Source organism: Passer montanus, unplaced genomic scaffold (assembly GCF_014805655.1).
Source record: "Passer montanus isolate IOZ18808 unplaced genomic scaffold, ASM1480565v1 scaffold534, whole genome shotgun sequence".
In the NCBI taxonomy this organism is placed as follows: Eukaryota; Metazoa; Chordata; class Aves; order Passeriformes; family Passeridae; genus Passer; species Passer montanus.
Window position 1 is genome coordinate 1 of NW_024370308.1, and position 19,732 is coordinate 19,732.

General features: G+C 50.0%; 1 protein-coding gene across 1 annotated transcript; it reads left to right on the forward strand.

Annotated features, from left to right (window-relative positions):
• Positions 1-935: 935 nt before the first annotated feature.
• Positions 936-19,728, forward strand: LOC120509812 (serrate RNA effector molecule homolog; the record flags this gene model as incomplete). Its single annotated transcript, XM_039724919.1, has 9 exons — positions 936-1,024; positions 1,812-1,939; positions 9,684-9,887; positions 12,167-12,336; positions 13,265-13,378; positions 14,291-14,392; positions 14,577-14,680; positions 17,317-17,395; positions 19,527-19,728. Coding segments are annotated over exons 1-9 (1,192 nt in total), but the record flags the coding sequence as incomplete, so codon positions are not given.
• Positions 19,729-19,732: the final 4 nt, after the last annotated feature.

Sequence of the window (19,732 nt, forward strand, 5' to 3'; positions counted from 1 at the left end):
GGGGGGAACTGGTTTATACTGGGAGGGACAGGGGTAAACTGGGAGGGACTGGGGGGGCTGAAAATGGAACTGGGATGGACTGGGAGAGATTTGGGGTCCGGTTTCCGACCTATTTTTGACAAATAAAAACCAGTACAAACCAGTACAGACCAGTACAAACCAGTAGAGACCAGTAGAGACCAGTACAAACCAGTACAAACCAGTACAGACCAGTACGGACTGGGAGGGCACTGGGGGTCACTAGGGGGTCACTGGGGGGCCACTGGGGTCATACTGGGAGCACTGGGAGGGCACTGGGAGCACTGGGGGAGGGGCACTGGCAAGATGGCGGCGCCCACTGCGCGCCCCGGAGCCGCACTGCGCCTGCGCGGATCCCGCCGCGACAAAATGGCGCCGTCACGTGACGCGCGCGGAGAAGATGGCGGGACCGGGGGGGCGGAGCCCGCCGCCAGCGCGCGCGGGAGAATCCGGCGGCCAATGGCAGCGCGGCGGCCGCGCAGGCGCAGTGCGCGGGCGCTCCCTCAGAGCGCAACCATAGAGAGGAGCGGGGCGGAGCGGCCCCGCCGGGGGTCATAGAGACGAGCGCGGCCTGAGCGGCTCCGGAGGCCTCCGGCGGCTCCTCCCGCCGCTCCTGCACCGGAGCAGCCCCGGGTGAGACCCCGGGGTGGGTTTGGGGCAGCGGGAACCGACCCCGTCCTTCCTCCCTCCCTCCCTCCCTCCCTCCCTCCCCTCAGCGGTTTTCCGGCGGCGCAATTTCGGCGTTGCCGCCCCCCCCTTTCGCGTCACTTCCGGCGGAAGCGGAGCGGGCAGCGGCGCGCGGGGCCGGGGCCGCGCGGGCAGGTCCGGGAGGGGCCGGTGGGGGGGGGGTCCCCAGTGACGTCACGGAGGGGAGGTGTGACGTCACGGGGGTGCCAGGGGATTGAGGGGCACTGGGAATGGACTGGGAATGGACTGGGAGCACTGGGAGCAACTACGAGCGCTCGAGGGAGAGGGAGGAGAGGCGCAGGGAGGACTGGAGTGACCGGTGAGGGACTGGGAGGGACTGGGAGGGACTGGGAATGGACTGGGAATGGATTGGAGTGACCAATGAGGGACTGGGAATGGAGTGGGACAGACTGGGAGTGGACTGGGAGCACTGGGAGGGACAATGGGGGCACTGGGAGGGACTGGGAATGGACTGGGACAGACTGGGAGTGGACTGGGAGCACTGGGAGGGACAGTGGGGGTACTGGGAGGGACTGGGACTGACTGGGAACGAACTGGGAGGGACTGGGGAAGGATGGGGGGCACTGGGGGGTTCCTCACTCCCAGTGTGTCCCAGTTTGTCCCAGTTTGTCCCAGTTTGTCCCAGCTGGGGGTCACTGGGGGGGGTCCCTCGCTCCCAGTTTGGGCACGAGGGGGTCACTGGGAGGTCCCTAATTCCCAGTTTGGCGCAGGGACTGGGAGCGGGGCCGCGAGCGCCGCAGCCGCGATTACCGGCACTGCCCCGCTCCCAGTTTGTCCCAGTTTGTCGCAGTTTGTCCCAGTTTGTCCCAGCTGAGGGTCACTGGGGGGGGCTGTGGTTCCCAGTTGGGGCACTGGGGGGTCCCTAATTCCCAGTTTCCCCCAGGGACTGGGAGCGGGGCCGCGAGCGCCGCAGCCGCGATTACCGGCACTGCCCCGCTCCCAGTGTGTCCCAGTTTGTCCCAGTTTGTCCCAGTTTGTCCCAGTTTGTCCCAGTTTATCCCAGCTGGGGGTCACTGGGGGGTCCCTCACTCCCAGTTTGTCCCAGTTGGGGCACTGGGGGGTCTCTAATTCCCAGTTTCCCCCAGGGACTGGGAGCGGGGCCGCGAGCGCCGCAGCCGCGATTACCGGGACTACGAGCGCAGCCGGCGGGAGCGATTCTCCCCGCCCAGGCACGAGCTGAGCCCGCCCCAGAAACGGCTGCGCAGGGACTGGTGAGAGAGCCCCAAATCCCTGGAATTCACCCCAAAAATATCCCAAATACACCCTGAAAATATCCTGAAAATATCCCCAAAATATCCGAAAAATATCTCAAAAATATTACAGAAATGTTCCCAAAACCGCCCCAGAAACGGCTGCGCGGGGACTGGTGAGAGAGCCCGAAATCCCTGGAATTCACCCCAAAAATATCCTAAACACGCCCCGAAAATATCCTGGAAATATCCTAAAAAACAGCCCTAAAATATCCCAAAAATATCGTAAAAATATCACAAAAATATCACAAAAACCGGCCCAGAAACGGCTGCGCAGGGACTGGTGAGAGAGCCCCAAATCCCTGGAATTCACCCCAAAAATATCCCCAACACACCCTGAAAATATCCTGAAAATATCTTAAAAAACAGCCCTAAAATATCGTAAAAATATCACAAAAACCGGCCCAGAAATGGCTGCGCAGGGACTGGTGAGAGAGCCCCAAATCCCTGGAATTCACCCCAAAAATATCCTAAACACGCCCCGAAAATATCCTGGAAATATCCTAAAAAACAGCCCTAAAATATCCCAAAAATATCGTAAAAATATCACAAAAATATCACAAAAACCGGCCCAGAAACGGCTGCGCAGGGACTGGTGAGAGAGCCCCAAATCCCTGGAATTCACCCCAAAAATATCCCCAACACACCCTGAAAATATCCTGAAAATATCCTAAAAAACAGCCCTAAAATACCCCAAAAATATAATAAAAATATCACAAAAACCATCCCAGAAACGGCTGCGCAGGGACTGGTGAGAGAGCCCGAAATCCCTGGAATTCACCCCAAAAATATCCCCAACACACCCCAAAAATGTCCTGAAAATATCCTAAAAAAACAGCCCTGAAATATCCCAAAAATATCATAAAAATATCACAAAAACCGTCCCAGAAACGGCGGCGCAGGGACTGGTGAGAGAGCCCAAAATTATACCAAATTCACCCCAAAAATACCTCGGAAATATCCCCAAACTATCCCAAAAATATCCCAGAAACATCCCAGAAACATCCCGAAAAGTACCCAAAAAATGCCCAAAAGTACCCAAAAAATATCCCAAAAGCATCCCAGAAATATCCCAAGAAATACCCCAAAAATACGGAAAAAAGTCCTAAAAATATAAAAAAATACCTGAAAAACATCCCAAAAATATCCAAAAATGCCCCAAAATATCCCAGAAAATATCCAAAAATATCCCAAAAATACCCAGCAGGGACTGGTGAGAGAGCCCGAAATCCCTGGAATTCACCCCAAAAATATCCCAAAAATAACCGAAAAATATTCTCAAAACATCCCCAAAATATCTTGGAAGTATCCATAAAACATCACAAAAACATCCCAGAAATGTCCCAGAAACGGCAGCGCAGGGAGTGGTGAGAGAGCCCAAAATTGTACCAAATTCACCCCAAAAATGCCTCAGAAATATCCCCAAACTATCCCAAAAAACCATCCCAAAAATACCCCAGAAACATCCCGAAAAGTACCCAAAAAATGCCCAAAAGTACCCAAAAAATATCCCAAAAGCATCCCAGAAATATCCCAAGAAATACCCCAAAAATACGGAAAAAAGTCCTAAAAATATAAAAAAATACCTGAAAAACATCCCAAAAATATCCAAAAATACCCCAAAAATACCCCAAGAGTATCCAAAAAATATCCCAAAAATACCTAAAAAATACTCAAGAAACATCCCAAAAATATCCCAAAAATATCCAAAAATACCCAAGAAATATTCCAAAAATATCCAGAAAATACCCAGAAAATATCCCAAAAATATCGAAAGAATACCCAAAAACATCCCAAAAAATATTGGAAAAATACTCAAAAAATTACCTGACAAATACCCCCAAAAAATCCCGAAAATATAAAAAAAATTTCCAAAAATATAAAAAAAAATTCAAAAAATAACCCAAAAATATCCTAAAAATTCCCTAAAAACACTCAAAAAATATCCAAAAAATGTTCCAAAAACATCCCAAAAACAACCCCAAAAAATACCCAACAACCATCCCAAAAATATCCAAAACATACCCAAAAAATACCCAAAAAATGCCCCAAAAATTTCCAAAAAATACCCCAAAAATTCTCAAAAATATCAAAAAAATACTCAAAAAATATTAAAAAAATTCCCAAAAATATCAAAAAAATACTCAAAAAAAAAATCCCAAAAATATCGAAAAAATCCTAAAAACATCCCAAAAATATCCCCAAAATATTCCAAAAAAACCCCCAAAATGTCCCCAACCCCCCCAGAAACGGCGGCGCAGGGACTGCCGAGAGACCCCAAAGCCCCCCAAAACTCCAACAGCCCCAAACGTGTGGGGGTGCAGCAGCAGCTCCTGCAGCACCAGCTGCTGTCCATCCAGGCCAGGTGAGCCAAAATCCCCTGAATTCACCCCAAAAATCACACTCGGGACTGCTGGAATTGCCCCAAAGTGCCCCGGAGCGACACCAGACCCCACGAGATCAACCCCAAAACCCGCAATGGTGACCCCAGACTCCACGATATCGACCCCAAATGTCGCGATAGTGACCCCAAACTCCACAATACTGACCCCAAATGTCGCGATAGTGACGACCCCGAAATGGGGTGGGGGGAATAGGGAGGGGGGAGAAATGGTGAAAAAGCGGTGGGAAAATGGCAAAAAATGGTGGAAAAAGGGGGAAATAGTGGTGAAGAAATGGTGGAAAATGGTGGAAAAAGTGGAGAAAAAATGGGGAAAAATGGGGAAACAATGGTGAGAAAACGAGGACATGGCTGGAGGACATGGCTGAAGAAATGGGGGTGTTGGTGAAAAAATGGTGGAAAAATGGGGAAACAATGGTAGAAAAATGGGGAAACAATAGGGGAAAAGTGGTGGAAAAATGGTGGAAAAATGGGGAAATAGTGGTGAAAAAATGGGAGTGTTTGTGGAAAAATGGGGAAACAATGGTGGAAAAACGGGGAAAAAGTGGTGAAAAATAGGGGAAAAAATGGGAGGCTGTTATACCCCAGCACTCTCAGGGATGGTTTTTGGGTGGATTTGGGGCAGTTTGGGTGGATTTGTGGCAGATTTGGGGTGGATTTTTGGGTTTAACATCTCTGTTACACCCCAGCACTCTCAGGGATGGTTTTGGGTGGATTTGGGGCAGTTTTGGGCTGGATTTTGTGCAGTTTTAGGGCAGATTTGGGGTGGATTTTCTGCCTCTCTCCAGGTTTAACACTTCCGTTGTACCCCAGCCCTCTCAGGGCTGGTTTTTGGGGCAGTTTTGGGGTGGATTTGTGGCGGTTTTGGGGCGGTTTTGGGTTCCATTTTCCGCCTCTCTCCACGTTTAACGTTTTTCTTCTCCCGCACTCTGTTTGGGGCAGTTTTGGGCTGGACTTTGGGGCAGTTTTGGGGTGGATTTGTGGCAGTTTTGGGGTGGATTTGTGGCAGTTTTGGGGTGGATTTGTGGCAGTTTTGGGGTGGATTTTTGGCAGTTTTGGGGTGGATTTGTGGCAGTTTTGGGTTGCATTTTCCGCCTCTCTCCACATTTAACGCTTTTCTTTTCCAGCAGCGCTCTCAGGGCTGGTTTTGGGGCAGTTTTGGGTGGGTTTCGGGGCGGATTTGGGTGGATTTGTGCAGCTTTAACGCTTCCCTTGTCCCGCAGCGTGTTTGGGGCAGTTTTGGGTGGGTTTCGGGGCGGATTTGGGTGGATTTGTGCAGCTTTAACACTTCCCTTCTCCCGCAGCGTGTTTGGGGCAGTTTTGGGTGGGTTTCGGGGCGGTTTTGGGTGGATTTGTGCAGCTTTAACGCTTCCCTTCTCCCCCAGCGCCCTCGGGAGCCGCGGAGCCGCCGGGCGGGGCAGGCAGAGAGGGCGGGGCCGCGCACAATGCGGCGAGGTCACAGTGCAGGACTTAGCCAGGGACCTTTGTTATTTTATTTTTTTATAATTTTTTTTTTGCGGGGGTCGGTTTTGAAAAATGCCCCCCCAAAAAAACCCCCCCCCCAAAAAAAAAAAAACAAAACAAAAAACCCAAAAAGCGCGGCGGAATTTGGGGTTTTTAAAAGCGCCGCAGTTTTCGGGGCCCGGCGGACGGCGACGCTCGCGGCGAGTTTAGGTATGACCCCCCCAAACCCCCCCACGGGACACCTGGAGCGCCCTCAAAAGAGCCCCGAGACCCCCCAGAAACGCCCCAAAACTGCTCCCAGGGACGCCCCAAAATCCCCCCGGAACCCGCCAAAAACGCTGCCGGGAATGCCCTCAGATCGCGTTAAAAATGGGGCAGAATGTGCTGGAAAAGGCCCCAAACCGGTGTGAAATCGGCCCAAAAAATCCTGGGAACAGCCAGGAATCTGCAGGCAGTGCTTGTTTAAAAACGGCCCCAAAAGCGCAAAAAAAAAAAGCTGAAAATGTGTTAAAACACCCCAAAAAGTGCAAAAAAAAAAGCTGAAAATGTGTTAAAACACGCCCAAAAAATGCAAAAAAAAAATCTCTGAAAATGTGTTAAAACACCCCCAAAACCACAAAAAAATAGCTGAAAATGTGTTAAAACACCCCAAAAGTGCAAAAAAATCCCTGAAAACGTTTCAAAATGCCCCAAAAAAGTACAAAAAACATCCTTAAAAGCATCCCTGAAAGTGTGTCAGAACACCCCCAAAAGTGCAAAAAACAGCCCCGAAAATGTGTTAAAACACCCCCAAAAGTGCAAAAAAAAATCGCTGAAAATGTGTTAAAACACCCCAAAAGTGCAAAAAAATCCCTGAAAATGTTTCAAAACGCCCCAAAAAAGTACAAAAAACACCCTTAAAAGCATCCCTCAAAATGTCTCAAAACATCCCCAAAAAATAGCCCAAAAATCATTCCTGAAAATGTTTCAAAGCATTCCCAAAAATGCAAAAAAGCCCCTAAAAACATCCCTGAAAATGCCTCAAAACACCCCAAAACACACCAAAAATGTGACAAAAAAAACCCTGAAATCACAAAAAAATCACATTCCCGAGAGCCAAAAAACTTCCCAAAAATTCCAGAAACCATCTCTGAAAACCTTGTCCAAAATATCTTTCAAACCAGTGCAGAACACCCCAAAAAAACCCCAAAACACCCCCAAAAGACCCTAAACACCCCAAAAACCCAAAAACACCCCCAAAAAACCTCAAAAACCACAAAAATCCCCCAAAACACCCCAAAAACACCAAAACACCCCCAAAAAACCTCAAAAACCACAAAAATCCCCCAAAAAACCCCCAAAAACATCCCAAAAAACCCCTAAAAACACCCCAAAAATGCCTCAAAACCCCAGAAAAGCCCCAAAACCTCAACCCCCTGTGTGGGGGCTCAGCTCTCCCCCAGACCCCATAAATTTGGGGTCTTCCCAATTTTCCCAGACCCCATAAATTAATCCCCCAAAAACTTCGAGCCACTCTCCCCAAATTAATCCCCCAAAAACTTCGAGCCACTCTCCCCAAATCAATCCCCCAAAAACTTCGAGCCCCTCTCCCCATTTTTCCTCCCAAAACCCCCAAATTAATCCCTCAAAAACTTTGACCCCTCCTCAAATTTATCCCCCAAAAAGTTTAGGCCCCTCTCCCCAAATTAATCCCCCAAAAACCTTGGGCCCTCCCTAAATTAATCCCCCAAAAACTTTGGGCCTCTCTCCCAAATGAATCCCCCAAAAACTTTTGTGCCCTCCCCAAATTAATCCCCCAAATTAATCCCCCAAAACTTCGAGCCCTCCCCAAATTGATCCCCCAAGAACTCTGCAGTTGGATAATGATTTTCCATCTACCTAAATGTAATCTCTTTGAACTGTCAGAACACCCCCAAAAGTGCAAAAAACAGCCCCGAAAATGTGTTAAAACACCCCCAAAACCACAAAAAAATAGCTGAAAATGTGTTAAAACACCCCAAAAGTGCAAAAAAATCCCTGAAAACGTTTCAAAATGCCCCAAAAAAGTACAAAAAACATCCTTAAAAGCATCCCTGAAAGTGTGTCAGAACACCCCCAAAAGTGCAAAAAACAGCCCCGAAAATGTGTTAAAACACCCCCAAAACCACAAAAAAATAGCTGAAAATGTGTTAAAACACGCCCAAAAAATGCAAAAAAAAAATCTCTGAAAATGTGTTAAAACACCCCCAAAACCACAAAAAAATAGCTGAAAATGTGTTAAAACACGCCCAAAAAATGCAAAAAAAAAATCTCTGAAAATGTGTTAAAACACCCCCAAAACCACAAAAAAATAGCTGAAAATGTGTTAAAACACGCCCAAAAAATGCAAAAAAAAAATCTCTGAAAATGTGTTAAAACACCCCCAAAACCACAAAAAAATAGCTGAAAATGTGTTAAAACACCCCAAAAGTGCAAAAAAATCCCTGAAAACGTTTCAAAATGCCCCAAAAAAGTACAAAAAACATCCTTAAAAGCATCCCTGAAAGTGTGTCAGAACACCCCCAAAAGTGCAAAAAACAGCCCCGAAAATGTGTTAAAACACCCCCAAAAGTGCAAAAAAAAATCGCTGAAAATGTGTTAAAACACCCCAAAAGTGCAAAAAAATCCCTGAAAATGTTTCAAAACGCCCCAAAAAAGTACAAAAAACACCCTTAAAAGCATCCCTCAAAATGTCTCAAAACATCCCCAAAAAATAGCCCAAAAATCATTCCTGAAAATGTTTCAAAGCATTCCCAAAAATGCAAAAAAGCCCCTAAAAACATCCCTGAAAATGCCTCAAAACACCCCAAAACACACCAAAAATGTGACAAAAAAAACCCTGAAATCACAAAAAAATCACATTCCCGAGAGCCAAAAAACTTCCCAAAAATTCCAGAAACCATCTCTGAAAACCTTGTCCAAAATATCTTTCAAACCAGTGCAGAACACCCCAAAAAAACCCCAAAACACCCCCAAAAGACCCTAAACACCCCAAAAACCCAAAAACACCCCCAAAAAACCTCAAAAACCACAAAAATCCCCCAAAAAACCCCCAAAAACATCCCAAAAACCCCCTAAAAACACCCCAAAAATGCCTCAAAACCCCAGAAAAGCCCCAAAACCTCAACCCCCTGTGTGGGGGCTCAGCTCTCCCCCAGACCCCATAAATTTGGGGTCTTCCCAATTTTCCCAGACCCCATAAATTAATCCCCCAAAAACTTCGAGCCACTCTCCCTAAATTAATCCCCCAAAAACTTCGAGCCACTCTCCCCAAATTAATCCCCCAAAAACTTCGAGCCACTCTCCCCAAATCAATCCCCCAAAAACTTCGAGCCCCTCTCCCCATTTTTCCTCCCAAAACCCCCAAATTAATCCCTCAAAAACTTTGACCCCTCCTCAAATTTATCCCCCAAAAAGTTTAGGCCCCTCTCCCCAAATTAATCCCCCAAAAACCTTGGGCCCTCCCTAAATTAATCCCCCAAAAACTTTGGGCCTCTCTCCCAAATGAATCCCCCAAAAACTTTTGTGCCCTCCCCAAATTAATCCCCCAAATTAATCCCCCAAAACTTCGAGCCCTCCCCAAATTGATCCCCCAAGAACTCTGCGCCCCTCTCCCCATTTTTCCCCCCAAAAACCCCAAATTAATCCCCCAAAAACTTTGAGTCCTCCCCAAAAAGTTCAGGCCCTCCCCAGATTGATCCCCCAAGAACTCTGCGCCCCCCTCCCCATTTTTCCCCCCCAAACCCCCTCCCCGACCCCTCTGTTTTCGGGGGCTCCCCTCCAGGACCGTGCGGGCCCGGGGGGGGTGCGGGGCCGGCGCTGAGCCCCGATCCGGGCGGTTCTGGCCCCGGTCCGCAGGTTCCGCTCCAAGTACCACCCCGACGAGGCCGGGCGGCGGCAGCAGGAGGCGCAGGCCGCCCTCAGGAACCGCCTGGGCGTCTTCCTCTACCTCTGGGAGCACGGCTGGTTCGACAACCTGCTGCTGGACATCGACCGCGCCCCGCAGATCATCAAGACCCTGGACGCGGGTAACCCCGAAATGCCGAGTTTTGGGTCTTTTGGGGGTGCTGGAGGAGCGGAAACGCCCCGGAAAATATCCCACAAGGGAGGGGAATTCCCCACAAGGAAAGGGAAAATGAGGGGAGAAAAGGAGGGAAAGTAGGGGAGAAGAAAGGAAATGTGAGGGGAGAAAGAGTAAAATGAGGGGAGAAAATCGCGGGAAAGCGTGGGGGGGGAAAATGGCGGGAAAGCGTGGGGGGAAGAAAAGGCGGGAAAACGTGAGGGGAGAAAATGGCAAGAAATGTGTGGGGAGAAAAAGGAAAATGAGGGGAGAAAGAGGAAAATGAGGGGGGAAAAAGGAAAGTGAGGGGAGAAGAAGGAGGGAAAGTAGGGGAGAAAAAAGGAAATGTGAGGGGAGAAAGAGGAAAGTGAGGGGAGAAAATGGCGGGAAAGCGTGAGGGGAGAAAATGGCGGGAAAATGTGAGGGAAAAAAAGGCGGGAAAACGTGAGGGGAGAAAATGGCAAGAAATGTGAGAAGAAAAAGGAAAATGAGAGGAGAAAGAGGAAAATGAGGGGAGAAAATGGCGGGAAAGCGTGAGGGGAGAAAATGGCGGGAAAATGTGAGGGAAAAAAAGGCGGGAAAACGTGAGGGGAGAAAATGGCAAGAAATGTGAGAAGAAAAAGGAAAATGAGAGGAGAAAGAGGAAAATGAGGGGAGAAAAGGAGGGAAAGTAGGGGAGAAAAAAGGAAATGTGAGGGGAGAAAGAGGAAAGTGAGGGGAGAAAATGGCGGGAAAGCGTGAGGGGAGAAAATGGCAGGAAAACATGAGGGGAGAAAATGGCAAGAAATGTGAGAAGAAAAAGGAAATTGAGGGGAGAAAAAGGAGGGAAAGTAGGGGGGAAAAAAGGGAAAATGCGGGGAGAAAATGGGGGGAAAGTGTGAGGGGAGAAAGAGGAAAATGAGGGGAGAAACAAGGGGAAAATCAGGAGAGAAAAAAGGGGAAAATGAGGGGAAAAACAAGGAAAATTAGGAGAGAAAAAGAGGAAGGTGAGGGGAGAAAAAGGAGGGAAAGTAGGGGAGAAAAAAGGGGAAATGAGAGGAGAAAATGGCGGGAAAGTGTGAGGGGAGAAAATGGCGGGAAGGTGTGAGGGGAGAAAGAGGAAAATGAGGGGAGAAAAAGCAGGGAAAGCAGGGGAGAAAAAAGGGAAAATGAGGGGAGAAAAAGGAGAGAAAGAGGGGAGAAAAAGAGGAAAGTGAGGGGAGAAAATGGTGGGAAAGTGTGAGGGGAGAAAGAGGAAAATGAGAGGAGAAAAAGGGAAAGTAGGGGAGAAAAAGAGGAAAGTGAGGGGAGAAAAAGGAAAGTGAGGGGAGAAAAAGGGAAAGTGTGAGGGAAGAAAAAGGAAAATGAGGGGAGAAAAAGGAAAATGAGGGGAGAAAATGGGAAAGTGAGGGGAGAAACAAGGGGAAAATGAGGAGAGAAAAAGAGGAAAGTGTGAGGGGAGAAAGAAGGTGAGAAACTGAGGGGAAAAAGAGGAAAGTGAGGGGAGAAAATGGTGGGAAAGTGTGAGGGGAGAAAGAGGAAAATGAGAGGAGAAAAAGGGAAAGTAGGGGAGAAAAAGAGGAAAATGAGGGGAGAAAAAGGAAAATGAGGGGAGAAAAAGGGAAAATGAGGGGAGAAAATGGGAAAGTGTGAGGGGAGAAACAAGGGGAAAATGAGGAGAGAAAAAGAGGAAAGTGTGAGGGGAGAAAGAAGGTGAGAAACTGAGGGGAGCAAAGGGAGGAAAAGTGTGAGGGAATGGTGTGGAGGGAGGTCATGAGGGGACACCCATTTTGGAGGTTTCCGACTCAATTGAAAATGTTTTTATTCCAATTTCAGGTGTTTTTAACTCATTTTGAAGTGGTTATTGCCTGGGTTTGGGTTCTTTTAAGCCAGTCTTTGAGGGTTTTTTCATCCAGTTTTGGGTTTTTTCCCCAGTTTTAATGTTTTTCCTCATTTGAAGCAACAGTTAACCCGAAGAGGAGAAGGAGTCCTCTCCTCAATTCCTAACCCCGTTTTCAGGAATTCCTGACTCATTTTCAGCCACGTTTACCCCATTTTTGGCTCATTTTAACCCAGTTTTTGGGTTTTTTTCCCTCAATTTTAATGTTTTTCCTGATTTCTAACAAAGATTTACAGGAAGAGGAGAAGGATTCTTCTCCTCAATTTCTAATCCTATTTTCATGAATTCCTGACTCATTTTCAGCCACATTTACCCCGTTTTTGGCCGTTTCTAACCCAGTTTTTGGCCGTTTCCCCCCGTTTTTCCAGCGGTGATTAAGATGGAGGGGGGCACGGAGCACGACCTGCGGATCCTGGAGCAGGAGGAGGAGGAGGAGCGGGCGGACAAGGCCGAAGGCCCCAAGAAAGAGGAGCCGAGACCCCCAGAGCCCCCCGGGAAGGGCCCCCCCGAGCGCCCCGAGGGCGACGACAGCGCCAAGGTTTGGGGTCCCCCAGGGGGTTTTGGGGTCCCTTGGGGTTTTTTAGGGTTTTTTGATTCCCAGGGGTTCTTTAGGGTGTTTTTTTGGGGTTCCCTGGGGGATTTTTAAGGTTTTTTTGATTCTCAGGGATTCTTTAAGGTGTATTTTTAGGGTTGCTTTGAGTCTCTGAGGTTCTTTGGGGTCTTTTTTGGCGTCCCCGAGGAGGTTTTGGGGTCCCTTGGGGGTTTTTGGGGTTCTTTTGATTCTCAGGGGTTCTTTAGGGTCACTTTGGGGTCTTTTTTGGGGTTCCCTGGGGGATTTTTAGGGCTGCTTTGAGTCTCTGAGGTTCTTTGGGGACTTTTTTGGGGTCCCCGAGGAGGTTTTGGGGTCCCTTGGGGGTTTTTGGGGTTCTTTTGATTCTCAGGGGTTCTTTAGGGTCACTTTGGGGTCTTTTTTGGGGTTCCCTGGGGGATTTTTAGGGCTGCTTTGAGTCTCTGAGGTTCTTTGGGGACTTTTTTGGGGTCCCCGAGGAGGTTTTGGGGTCCCTTGGGGGTTTTTGGGGTTCTTTTGATTCTCAGGGGTTCTTTAGGGTCACTTTGGGGTCTTTTTTGGGGTTCCCTGGGGGATTTTTAAGGATGTTTTGAGTCTTGGGGTTCTTTAGGGTTACTTTGGGATCTTTTTTGGGGTCCCCCGGGGGGTTTTTAGGGTTGTTTTGATTCTCAGAGGTTCTTTAGGGTCACTTTGGGGTCTTTTTTGGGGTCCCTGAGGGGGTTTTGGGGTCCTCTGGGATTTTTTAAGGTTGATTTGATTCTTTAGGGTCACTTTGGGGTCTTTTTTTGGGTCTCTTGGGGTTTTTTAGGGTTGTTTTAATTCTTGGGGGTTTTTTGGGGGGTCTCTTTTGGGGTTTCTTGTTCTTTGGGGTCCCCTCTGACCCCCCCCCTCCCCACAGGCCGAAGGGGCGGAGCCAGGGGCGGAGCCTGCAGCAGGGGCGGGGCCAGAGGAGGAGGAGGGGCCGGACAAGGGGCCCAAGGCCGAGGAAGGCGACAAGGAGGGCGGGGCCAAGGTCAGTGGACACGCCCCCAACTGGCCACACCCCACAAAGCTCCGCCCCCACAGTGACCACTGTGATGCTGATGAAGCCACACCCCTTTTCTGTTAGCCACACCCCTTTCTAACAAACCACACCCCTTTCTAACAAACCACACCCCTTTCTAACAAACCACACCCATTTTGTGTTAAGCCATGCCTCTTTTTAACAAACCCCACCCTTTTTCTGTTAGCCACACCCCTTTCTAAACAAACCCCACCCCTTTTCTGTTAGCCACACCCTTCTCTAACAAACCACACCCTTTCTAACAAGCCACACCCCTTTATGTTAAGCCACACCCCTTTATAACAAACCACACCCCTTTATAACCAACCATGCCCATTTTCAGTTAAGCCACACCCCTTTCTAACAAGCCACACCCCTTTATGTTAAGCCACACCCATTTATAACAAACCACACCCCTTTATAACCAACCATGCCCATTTTCAGTTAAGCCACACCCCTTTCTAACAAACCATGCCCCTTTCTAACAAACCACACCCATTTTGTGTTAGCCACACCCTTTTTTAACAAACCACACCCCTTTCTAACAAACCACACCCCTTTTCTGTTGACCACACCCCTTTGCTGTTAGCCACACCCCTTTATGATAAGACACACCCCTTTCTGACAAGCCACACCCCTTTTCTTTCAGCCACACCCCTTTCTGACAAACCCCACCTCTTTTCTTTCAGCCACACCCCTTTCCTAACAAACCCCACCCCTTTTCTTTCAGCCACACCCCTTTCTAACAAGCCACACCCCTTTCTGTTAGCCCCACCCCAAGAGCCCCTCCCCTTGCGAAGCCCCGCCCCTCCCCACAAGCCCCACCCCTTGGGTGGCCCCTCCCCTCATTAAGTCGCTTAAGCCCCGCCCCTTTCCCTGCAGGCGCGGCCGCGGCAGCGCAGCCGGGACAGCGAGGACGGGGACAGCGACAGCGGGGACAGCGAGGGGACACGCAGGGGACAGCCCCACAAGGATGGTGAGGGGACACTGGGGACATTGGGGTCATTGGGGACACGGGGACAGCGAGGACGGGGACAGCGACAGCGGGGACAGCGAGGGGACACGGAGGGGACAGCAGCCCCGGGACGGTGAGGGGACATTGGGGACAGTTAAAAACCCCAAAATCCCCCAAATCCCCCCAAAAATCCCCCCTGTGCCCCCCGAAAACCCCCAAATCCCCCAAATCCCCCAAACGCCGCTGTGCCCCCAGCTGTGCAAGCGCTACCCCGGGTTCATGCGCGTGGCGCTGTCGGAGCCGCAGCCCGAGCGGAGGTGAGGCCCTTTTGGGGCGAATTCGGGGGATTTTGGGGCTTTTGGGGTCACCTCGGGGTGTTTGGGGGGGCGTTGGGTGGGATTTTGGGTGGATTTTGGGTGGAATTTTGGGGTTTTTGGGGCTCACAGGAGGTTCCTCCCCTCAGGTTCTTCAGGAGGGGCTGGGTAGAATTTTGGGGATTTTTGGGTGGAATTGAGGTGAGGCCCTTTTGGGGCGAATTCGGGGGATTTTGGGGCTTTTGGGGTCACCTCGGGGTGTTCGGGGGGGGTTGGGTGGGATTTTGGGTGGATTTTGGGTGGAATTTTGGGGATTTCGGGGCTCACAGGAGGGTCCTCCCCTCAGGTTCTTCAGGAGGGGCTGGGGAGAATTTTGGGGATTTCGGGGCTCACAGGAGGGTCCTCCCCTCAGGTTCTTCAGGAGGGGCTGGGGAGAATTTTGGGGATTTCGGGGCTCACAGGAGGGTCCTCCCCTCAGGTTCTTCAGGAGGGGCTGGGGAGAATTTTGGGGATTTCGGGGCTCACAGGAGGGTCCTCCCCTCAGGTTCTTCAGGAGGGGCTGGGGAGAATTTTGGGGATTTCGGGGCTCACAGGAGGGTCCTCCCCTCAGGTTCTTCAGGAGGGGCTGGGGAGAATTTTGGGGATTTCGGGGCTCACAGGAGGTTCCTCCCCTCAGGTTCTTCAGGAGGGTCTGGATGAATTTTGGGTGGAATTTTGGGTGGATTTTGGGTGGAATTTTGGGGATTTTGGGGCTCACAGGAGGTTCCTCCCCTCAGGTTCTTCAGGAGGGGCTGGGTAGAATTTTGGGGATTTTTGGGTGGAATTTTGGGGATTTTTGGGGTGAATTTTGGGGCTTTTGGGGGGTTTGGGGTCACCTCAGGGCTTTCAGGAGGGTCTGGGTGGAATTTTGGGTGGAATTTTGGGGATTTTGGGGCTCACAGATGATTTTTTTCTCAGGTTTTTCAGGAGGGTCTGGGTGAATTTTGGGTGGAATTTTGGGTGGAATTTCGGGGATTTTGGGGCTCACAGAAGATTTTTCTCTCAGGTTCTTCAGGAGGGGCTGGGGTGGAATTTTGGGTGGAATTTCGGGGATTTTGGGGCTCACAGAAGATTTTTCTCTCAGGTTCTTCAGGAGGGGCTGGGGTGGAATTTTGGGTGGAATTTCGGGGATTTTGGGGCTCACAGAAGGTTCTTCCCCCCAGGTTCTTCAGGAGGGGCTGGGGTGGATTTTGAGTGGAATTTTGGGTGAATTTTGGGGTTTTTGGGGCTCACACTGGGTTCCTCCCCTCAGGTTCTTCAGGAGGGGCTGGGTAGAATTTTGGGGATTTTTGGGTGGAATTTTGGGGATTTTTGGGGTGAATTTTGGGGGGTTTGGGGGGTTTGGGGTCACCTCAGGGCTTTCAGGAGGGTCTGGGTGGAATTTTGGGTGGAATTTTGGGGATTTTGGGGCTCACAGATGATTTTTTTCTCAGGTTTTTCAGGAGGGTCTGGGTGAATTTTGGGTGGAATTTTGGGTGGAATTTTGAGGATTTTGGGGCTCACAGGAGATTTCCCCCCAGGTTTTTCAGGAGGGGCTGGGTGAATTTTGGATGGAATTTTGGGTTGAATTTCGGGGATTTTGGGGCTCACAGAAGATTTTCCCCCCAGGTTTTTCAGGAGGGGCTGGGTGAATTTTGGGTGGAATTTTGAGTGGAATTTGGGTGGAATTTTGGGGATTTTGGGCCTCACAGATGATTTTTCTCTCAGGTTTTTCAGGAGGGGCTGGGGTGGATTTTGAGTGGAATTTGGGTGGAATTTCGGGATTTTTGGGGCTCACACTGGGATTTTTCCTCTCTGGGATTTTTCCTCAGGTTTTTCAGGAGGGGCTGGGGTGGATTTTGGGTGGAATTTTGGGTGGAATTTGGGGGTTTTTGGGGCTCACACTGGGATTTTTCCTCTCTGATTTTTCGGGAGGGGCTGGGGTGGAATTTCGGGTGGAATTTCGGGGATTTTGGGCTCACAGAAGATTTTCCCCCCAGGTTTTTCAGGAGGGGCTGGGTGAATTTTGGATGGAATTTTGGGTTGAATTTCGGGGATTTTGGGGCTCACAGAAGATTTTCCCCCCAGGTTTTTCAGGAGGGGCTGGGTGAATTTTGGGTGGAATTTTGAGTGGAATTTGGGTGGAATTTTGGGGATTTTGGGCCTCACAGATGATTTTTCTCTCAGGTTTTTCAGGAGGGGCTGGGGTGGAATTTTGGGGTTTTTGGGGCTCACACTGGGATTTTTCCTCTCTGGGATTTTTCCTCAGGTTTTTCAGGAGGGGCTGGGGTGGATTTTGAGTGGAATTTGGGTGGAATTTCGGGATTTTTGGGGCTCACACTGGGATTTTTCCTCTCTGGTTTTTCGGGAGGGGCTGGGGTGGAATTTTGGGTGGAATTTGGGGGTTTTTGGGGCTCACACTGGGATTTTTCCTCTCTGGGATTTTTCCTCAGGTTTTTCAGGAATTTCGGGGATTTATTTTGGGTGGAATTTTGGGTGGAATTTGGGGGTTTTTGGGGCTCACACTGGGATTTTTCCTCTCTGATTTTTCGGGAGGGGCTGGGGTGGAATTTCGGGTGGAATTTCGGGGATTTTGGGCTCACAGAAGATTTTCCCCCCAGGTTTTTCAGGAGGGGCTGGGTGACCTTCGACCGCAGCGTGAACATCAAGGAGATCTGCTGGAGCCTGCAGAACATCCGCGTGCGTTTTGGGGCACATCGAGCCGATTGGAGGGATTTGGGGTGGTTTCGATGGTTTTTGGGGTGGTTTGGATGGATTTTGGGGTGGTTTCAAGGTGATTTTGATGTTTTTTTGGTTTCTGGCTTTAGGAGTGTGAGCTGAGCCCTGCTTTGACCCGGGCTGGGTTTTGGGGTGATTCTGACAGATTTTGGCTGATTTTGTTGGGTTTTTCAGTGATTTTGGTGGATTTTGATGTTTTTTTTGGGCTGATTTTGGTGTTTTTTGGGGTTCCCAGCTGCAGGAGTGCGAGCTGAGCCCGGTGTGAGCTGGGCTGGGTTTTGGGGTGATTCTGATGGATTTTGATGGGTTTTTTCGGTGATTCTGATGGATTTGATTGATTTTGATGAATTTTGATCGATTTTTGGGTTATTTTGATTTTTTTGGGGGTTATTTTGGTGTTTTTTGGGGTTCCCAGCTGCAGGAGTGCGAGCTGAGCTCGGTGTGAACTGGGCTGGGTTTTGGGCTGGTTTTGAGATATTTTGGTGGTTTTTTGGGTTATTTTGATGGTTTTTTGGGTGTTTTTGGGGTTGCCAGCTGCGGGAGTGCGAGCTGAGCTCGGTGTGAACTGGGCTGGGTTTTGGGCTGGTTTTGAGATATTTTGGTGGTTTTTTGGGTTATTTTGATGGTTTTTTGGGTGTTTTTGGGGTTGCCAGCTGCGGGAGTGTGAGCTGAGCCCGGGTGTGAACTGGGCTGGGTTTTGGGGTGGTTTTGGGGTGATTCTGATGGATTTTGGTGAATTTTGATGGGTTTTTTCGGTGATTCTGATGGATTTGATTGATTTTGATAGATTTTGATGAATTTTTGGGTAGTTTTGATGGTTTTTAGGTTATTTTGATGGGTTTTTTGGGTTATTTTGGTGTTTTTTGGGGTTCCCAGCTGCAGGAGTGCGAGCTGAGCCCGGGTGTGAACTGGGCTGGGTTTTGGGCTGGTTTTGGGATATTTTGGTGGTTTTTTGGGTTATTCTGATAGATTTTGATGGTTTTTTGGGTGTTTTTGGGGTGTTTTTGGGGTCCCCAGCTGCGGGAGTGCGAGCTGAGCGCGGGCGTGAACCGCGACCTGACGCGGCGCCTGCGCAACGTCTGGGGCTGGGTTTGGGGTTATTTTGGTGTTTTTTGGGTTGTTTTGATGGATTTTGGGCTGGTTTTGATGGATTTTGATGGATTTTTGGGTTATTTTGATGGTTTTTTGGGGTGTTTTTGGGTCCCCAGCTGCGGGAGTGCGAGCTGAGCCCGGGTGTGAACCGGGACCTGACGCGGCGCGTGCGCAACTTCTCGGGGCTATGATTTGGGCTGGTTTTGGGATATTTTGATGGTTTTTGGGTTATTTTGATGGTTTTTTGGGCTGATTTTGCTGTTTTTTGGGTTGTTTTGATGGGGTTTTTTGGTGTTTTCGGGGTCCCCAGCTGCGGGAGTGCGAGCTGAGCCCCGGCGTGAACCGGGACCTGACGCGGCGCGTGCGCAACGTCTCGGGGCTGGTTTTGGGCTGGTTTTGGTGTTTTTGGGATATTGTGATGGATTTTGGGTTATTTTGATGGATTTTGATGGATTTTTGGGTTATTTTGATGGTTTTTTGGGGTGTTTTGGGGTCCCCAGCTGCGGGAGTGAGAGCTGAGCCCGGGCGTGAACCGGGACCTGACGCGGCGCGGGCGCAACGTCTCGGGGCTGGGTTTTGGGCTGGTTTTGCTGGTTTTTGGGATACTTTGAAGGTTTTTTGGGATGTTTTTGCTGTTTTTTGGGTTGTTTTGATGGGGTTTTTGGGTGTTTTCGGGGTCCCCAGCTGCGGGAGTGCGAGCTGAGCCCCGGCGTGAACCGCGACCTGACGCGGCGCGTGCGCAACGGCTCGGGGCTGGTTTTGGGCTGGTTTTGCTGGATTTTGGGATACTTTGAAGGGTTTTTGGGATGTTTTTGCTGTTTTTTGGGTTGTTTTGATGGGGTTTTTGGGTGTTTTCGGGGTCCCCAGCTGCGGGAGTGCGAGCTGAGCCCCGGCGTGAACCGCGACCTGACGCGGCGCGTGCGCAACGTCTCGGGGCTGGTTTTGGGGCTATTTTGATGGATTTTTTTGGGGTGATTCTGATGATTTTTGGGGTCCCCAGCTGCGGGAGTGCGAGCTGAGCCCCGGCGTGAACCGCGACCTGACGCGGCGCGTGCGCAACGTCTCGGGGCTGACGCAGCACCGGCCCATCGTGCGCCACGACATCAAGCTGGCGGCGCGCCTGGTGCAGGCGCTGGACGCCCGCGCGCGCCTCTGGAGCCCCCCCGGTGCCACCACGGGGGACACGGCCGGGGACAGCGCCGGGGA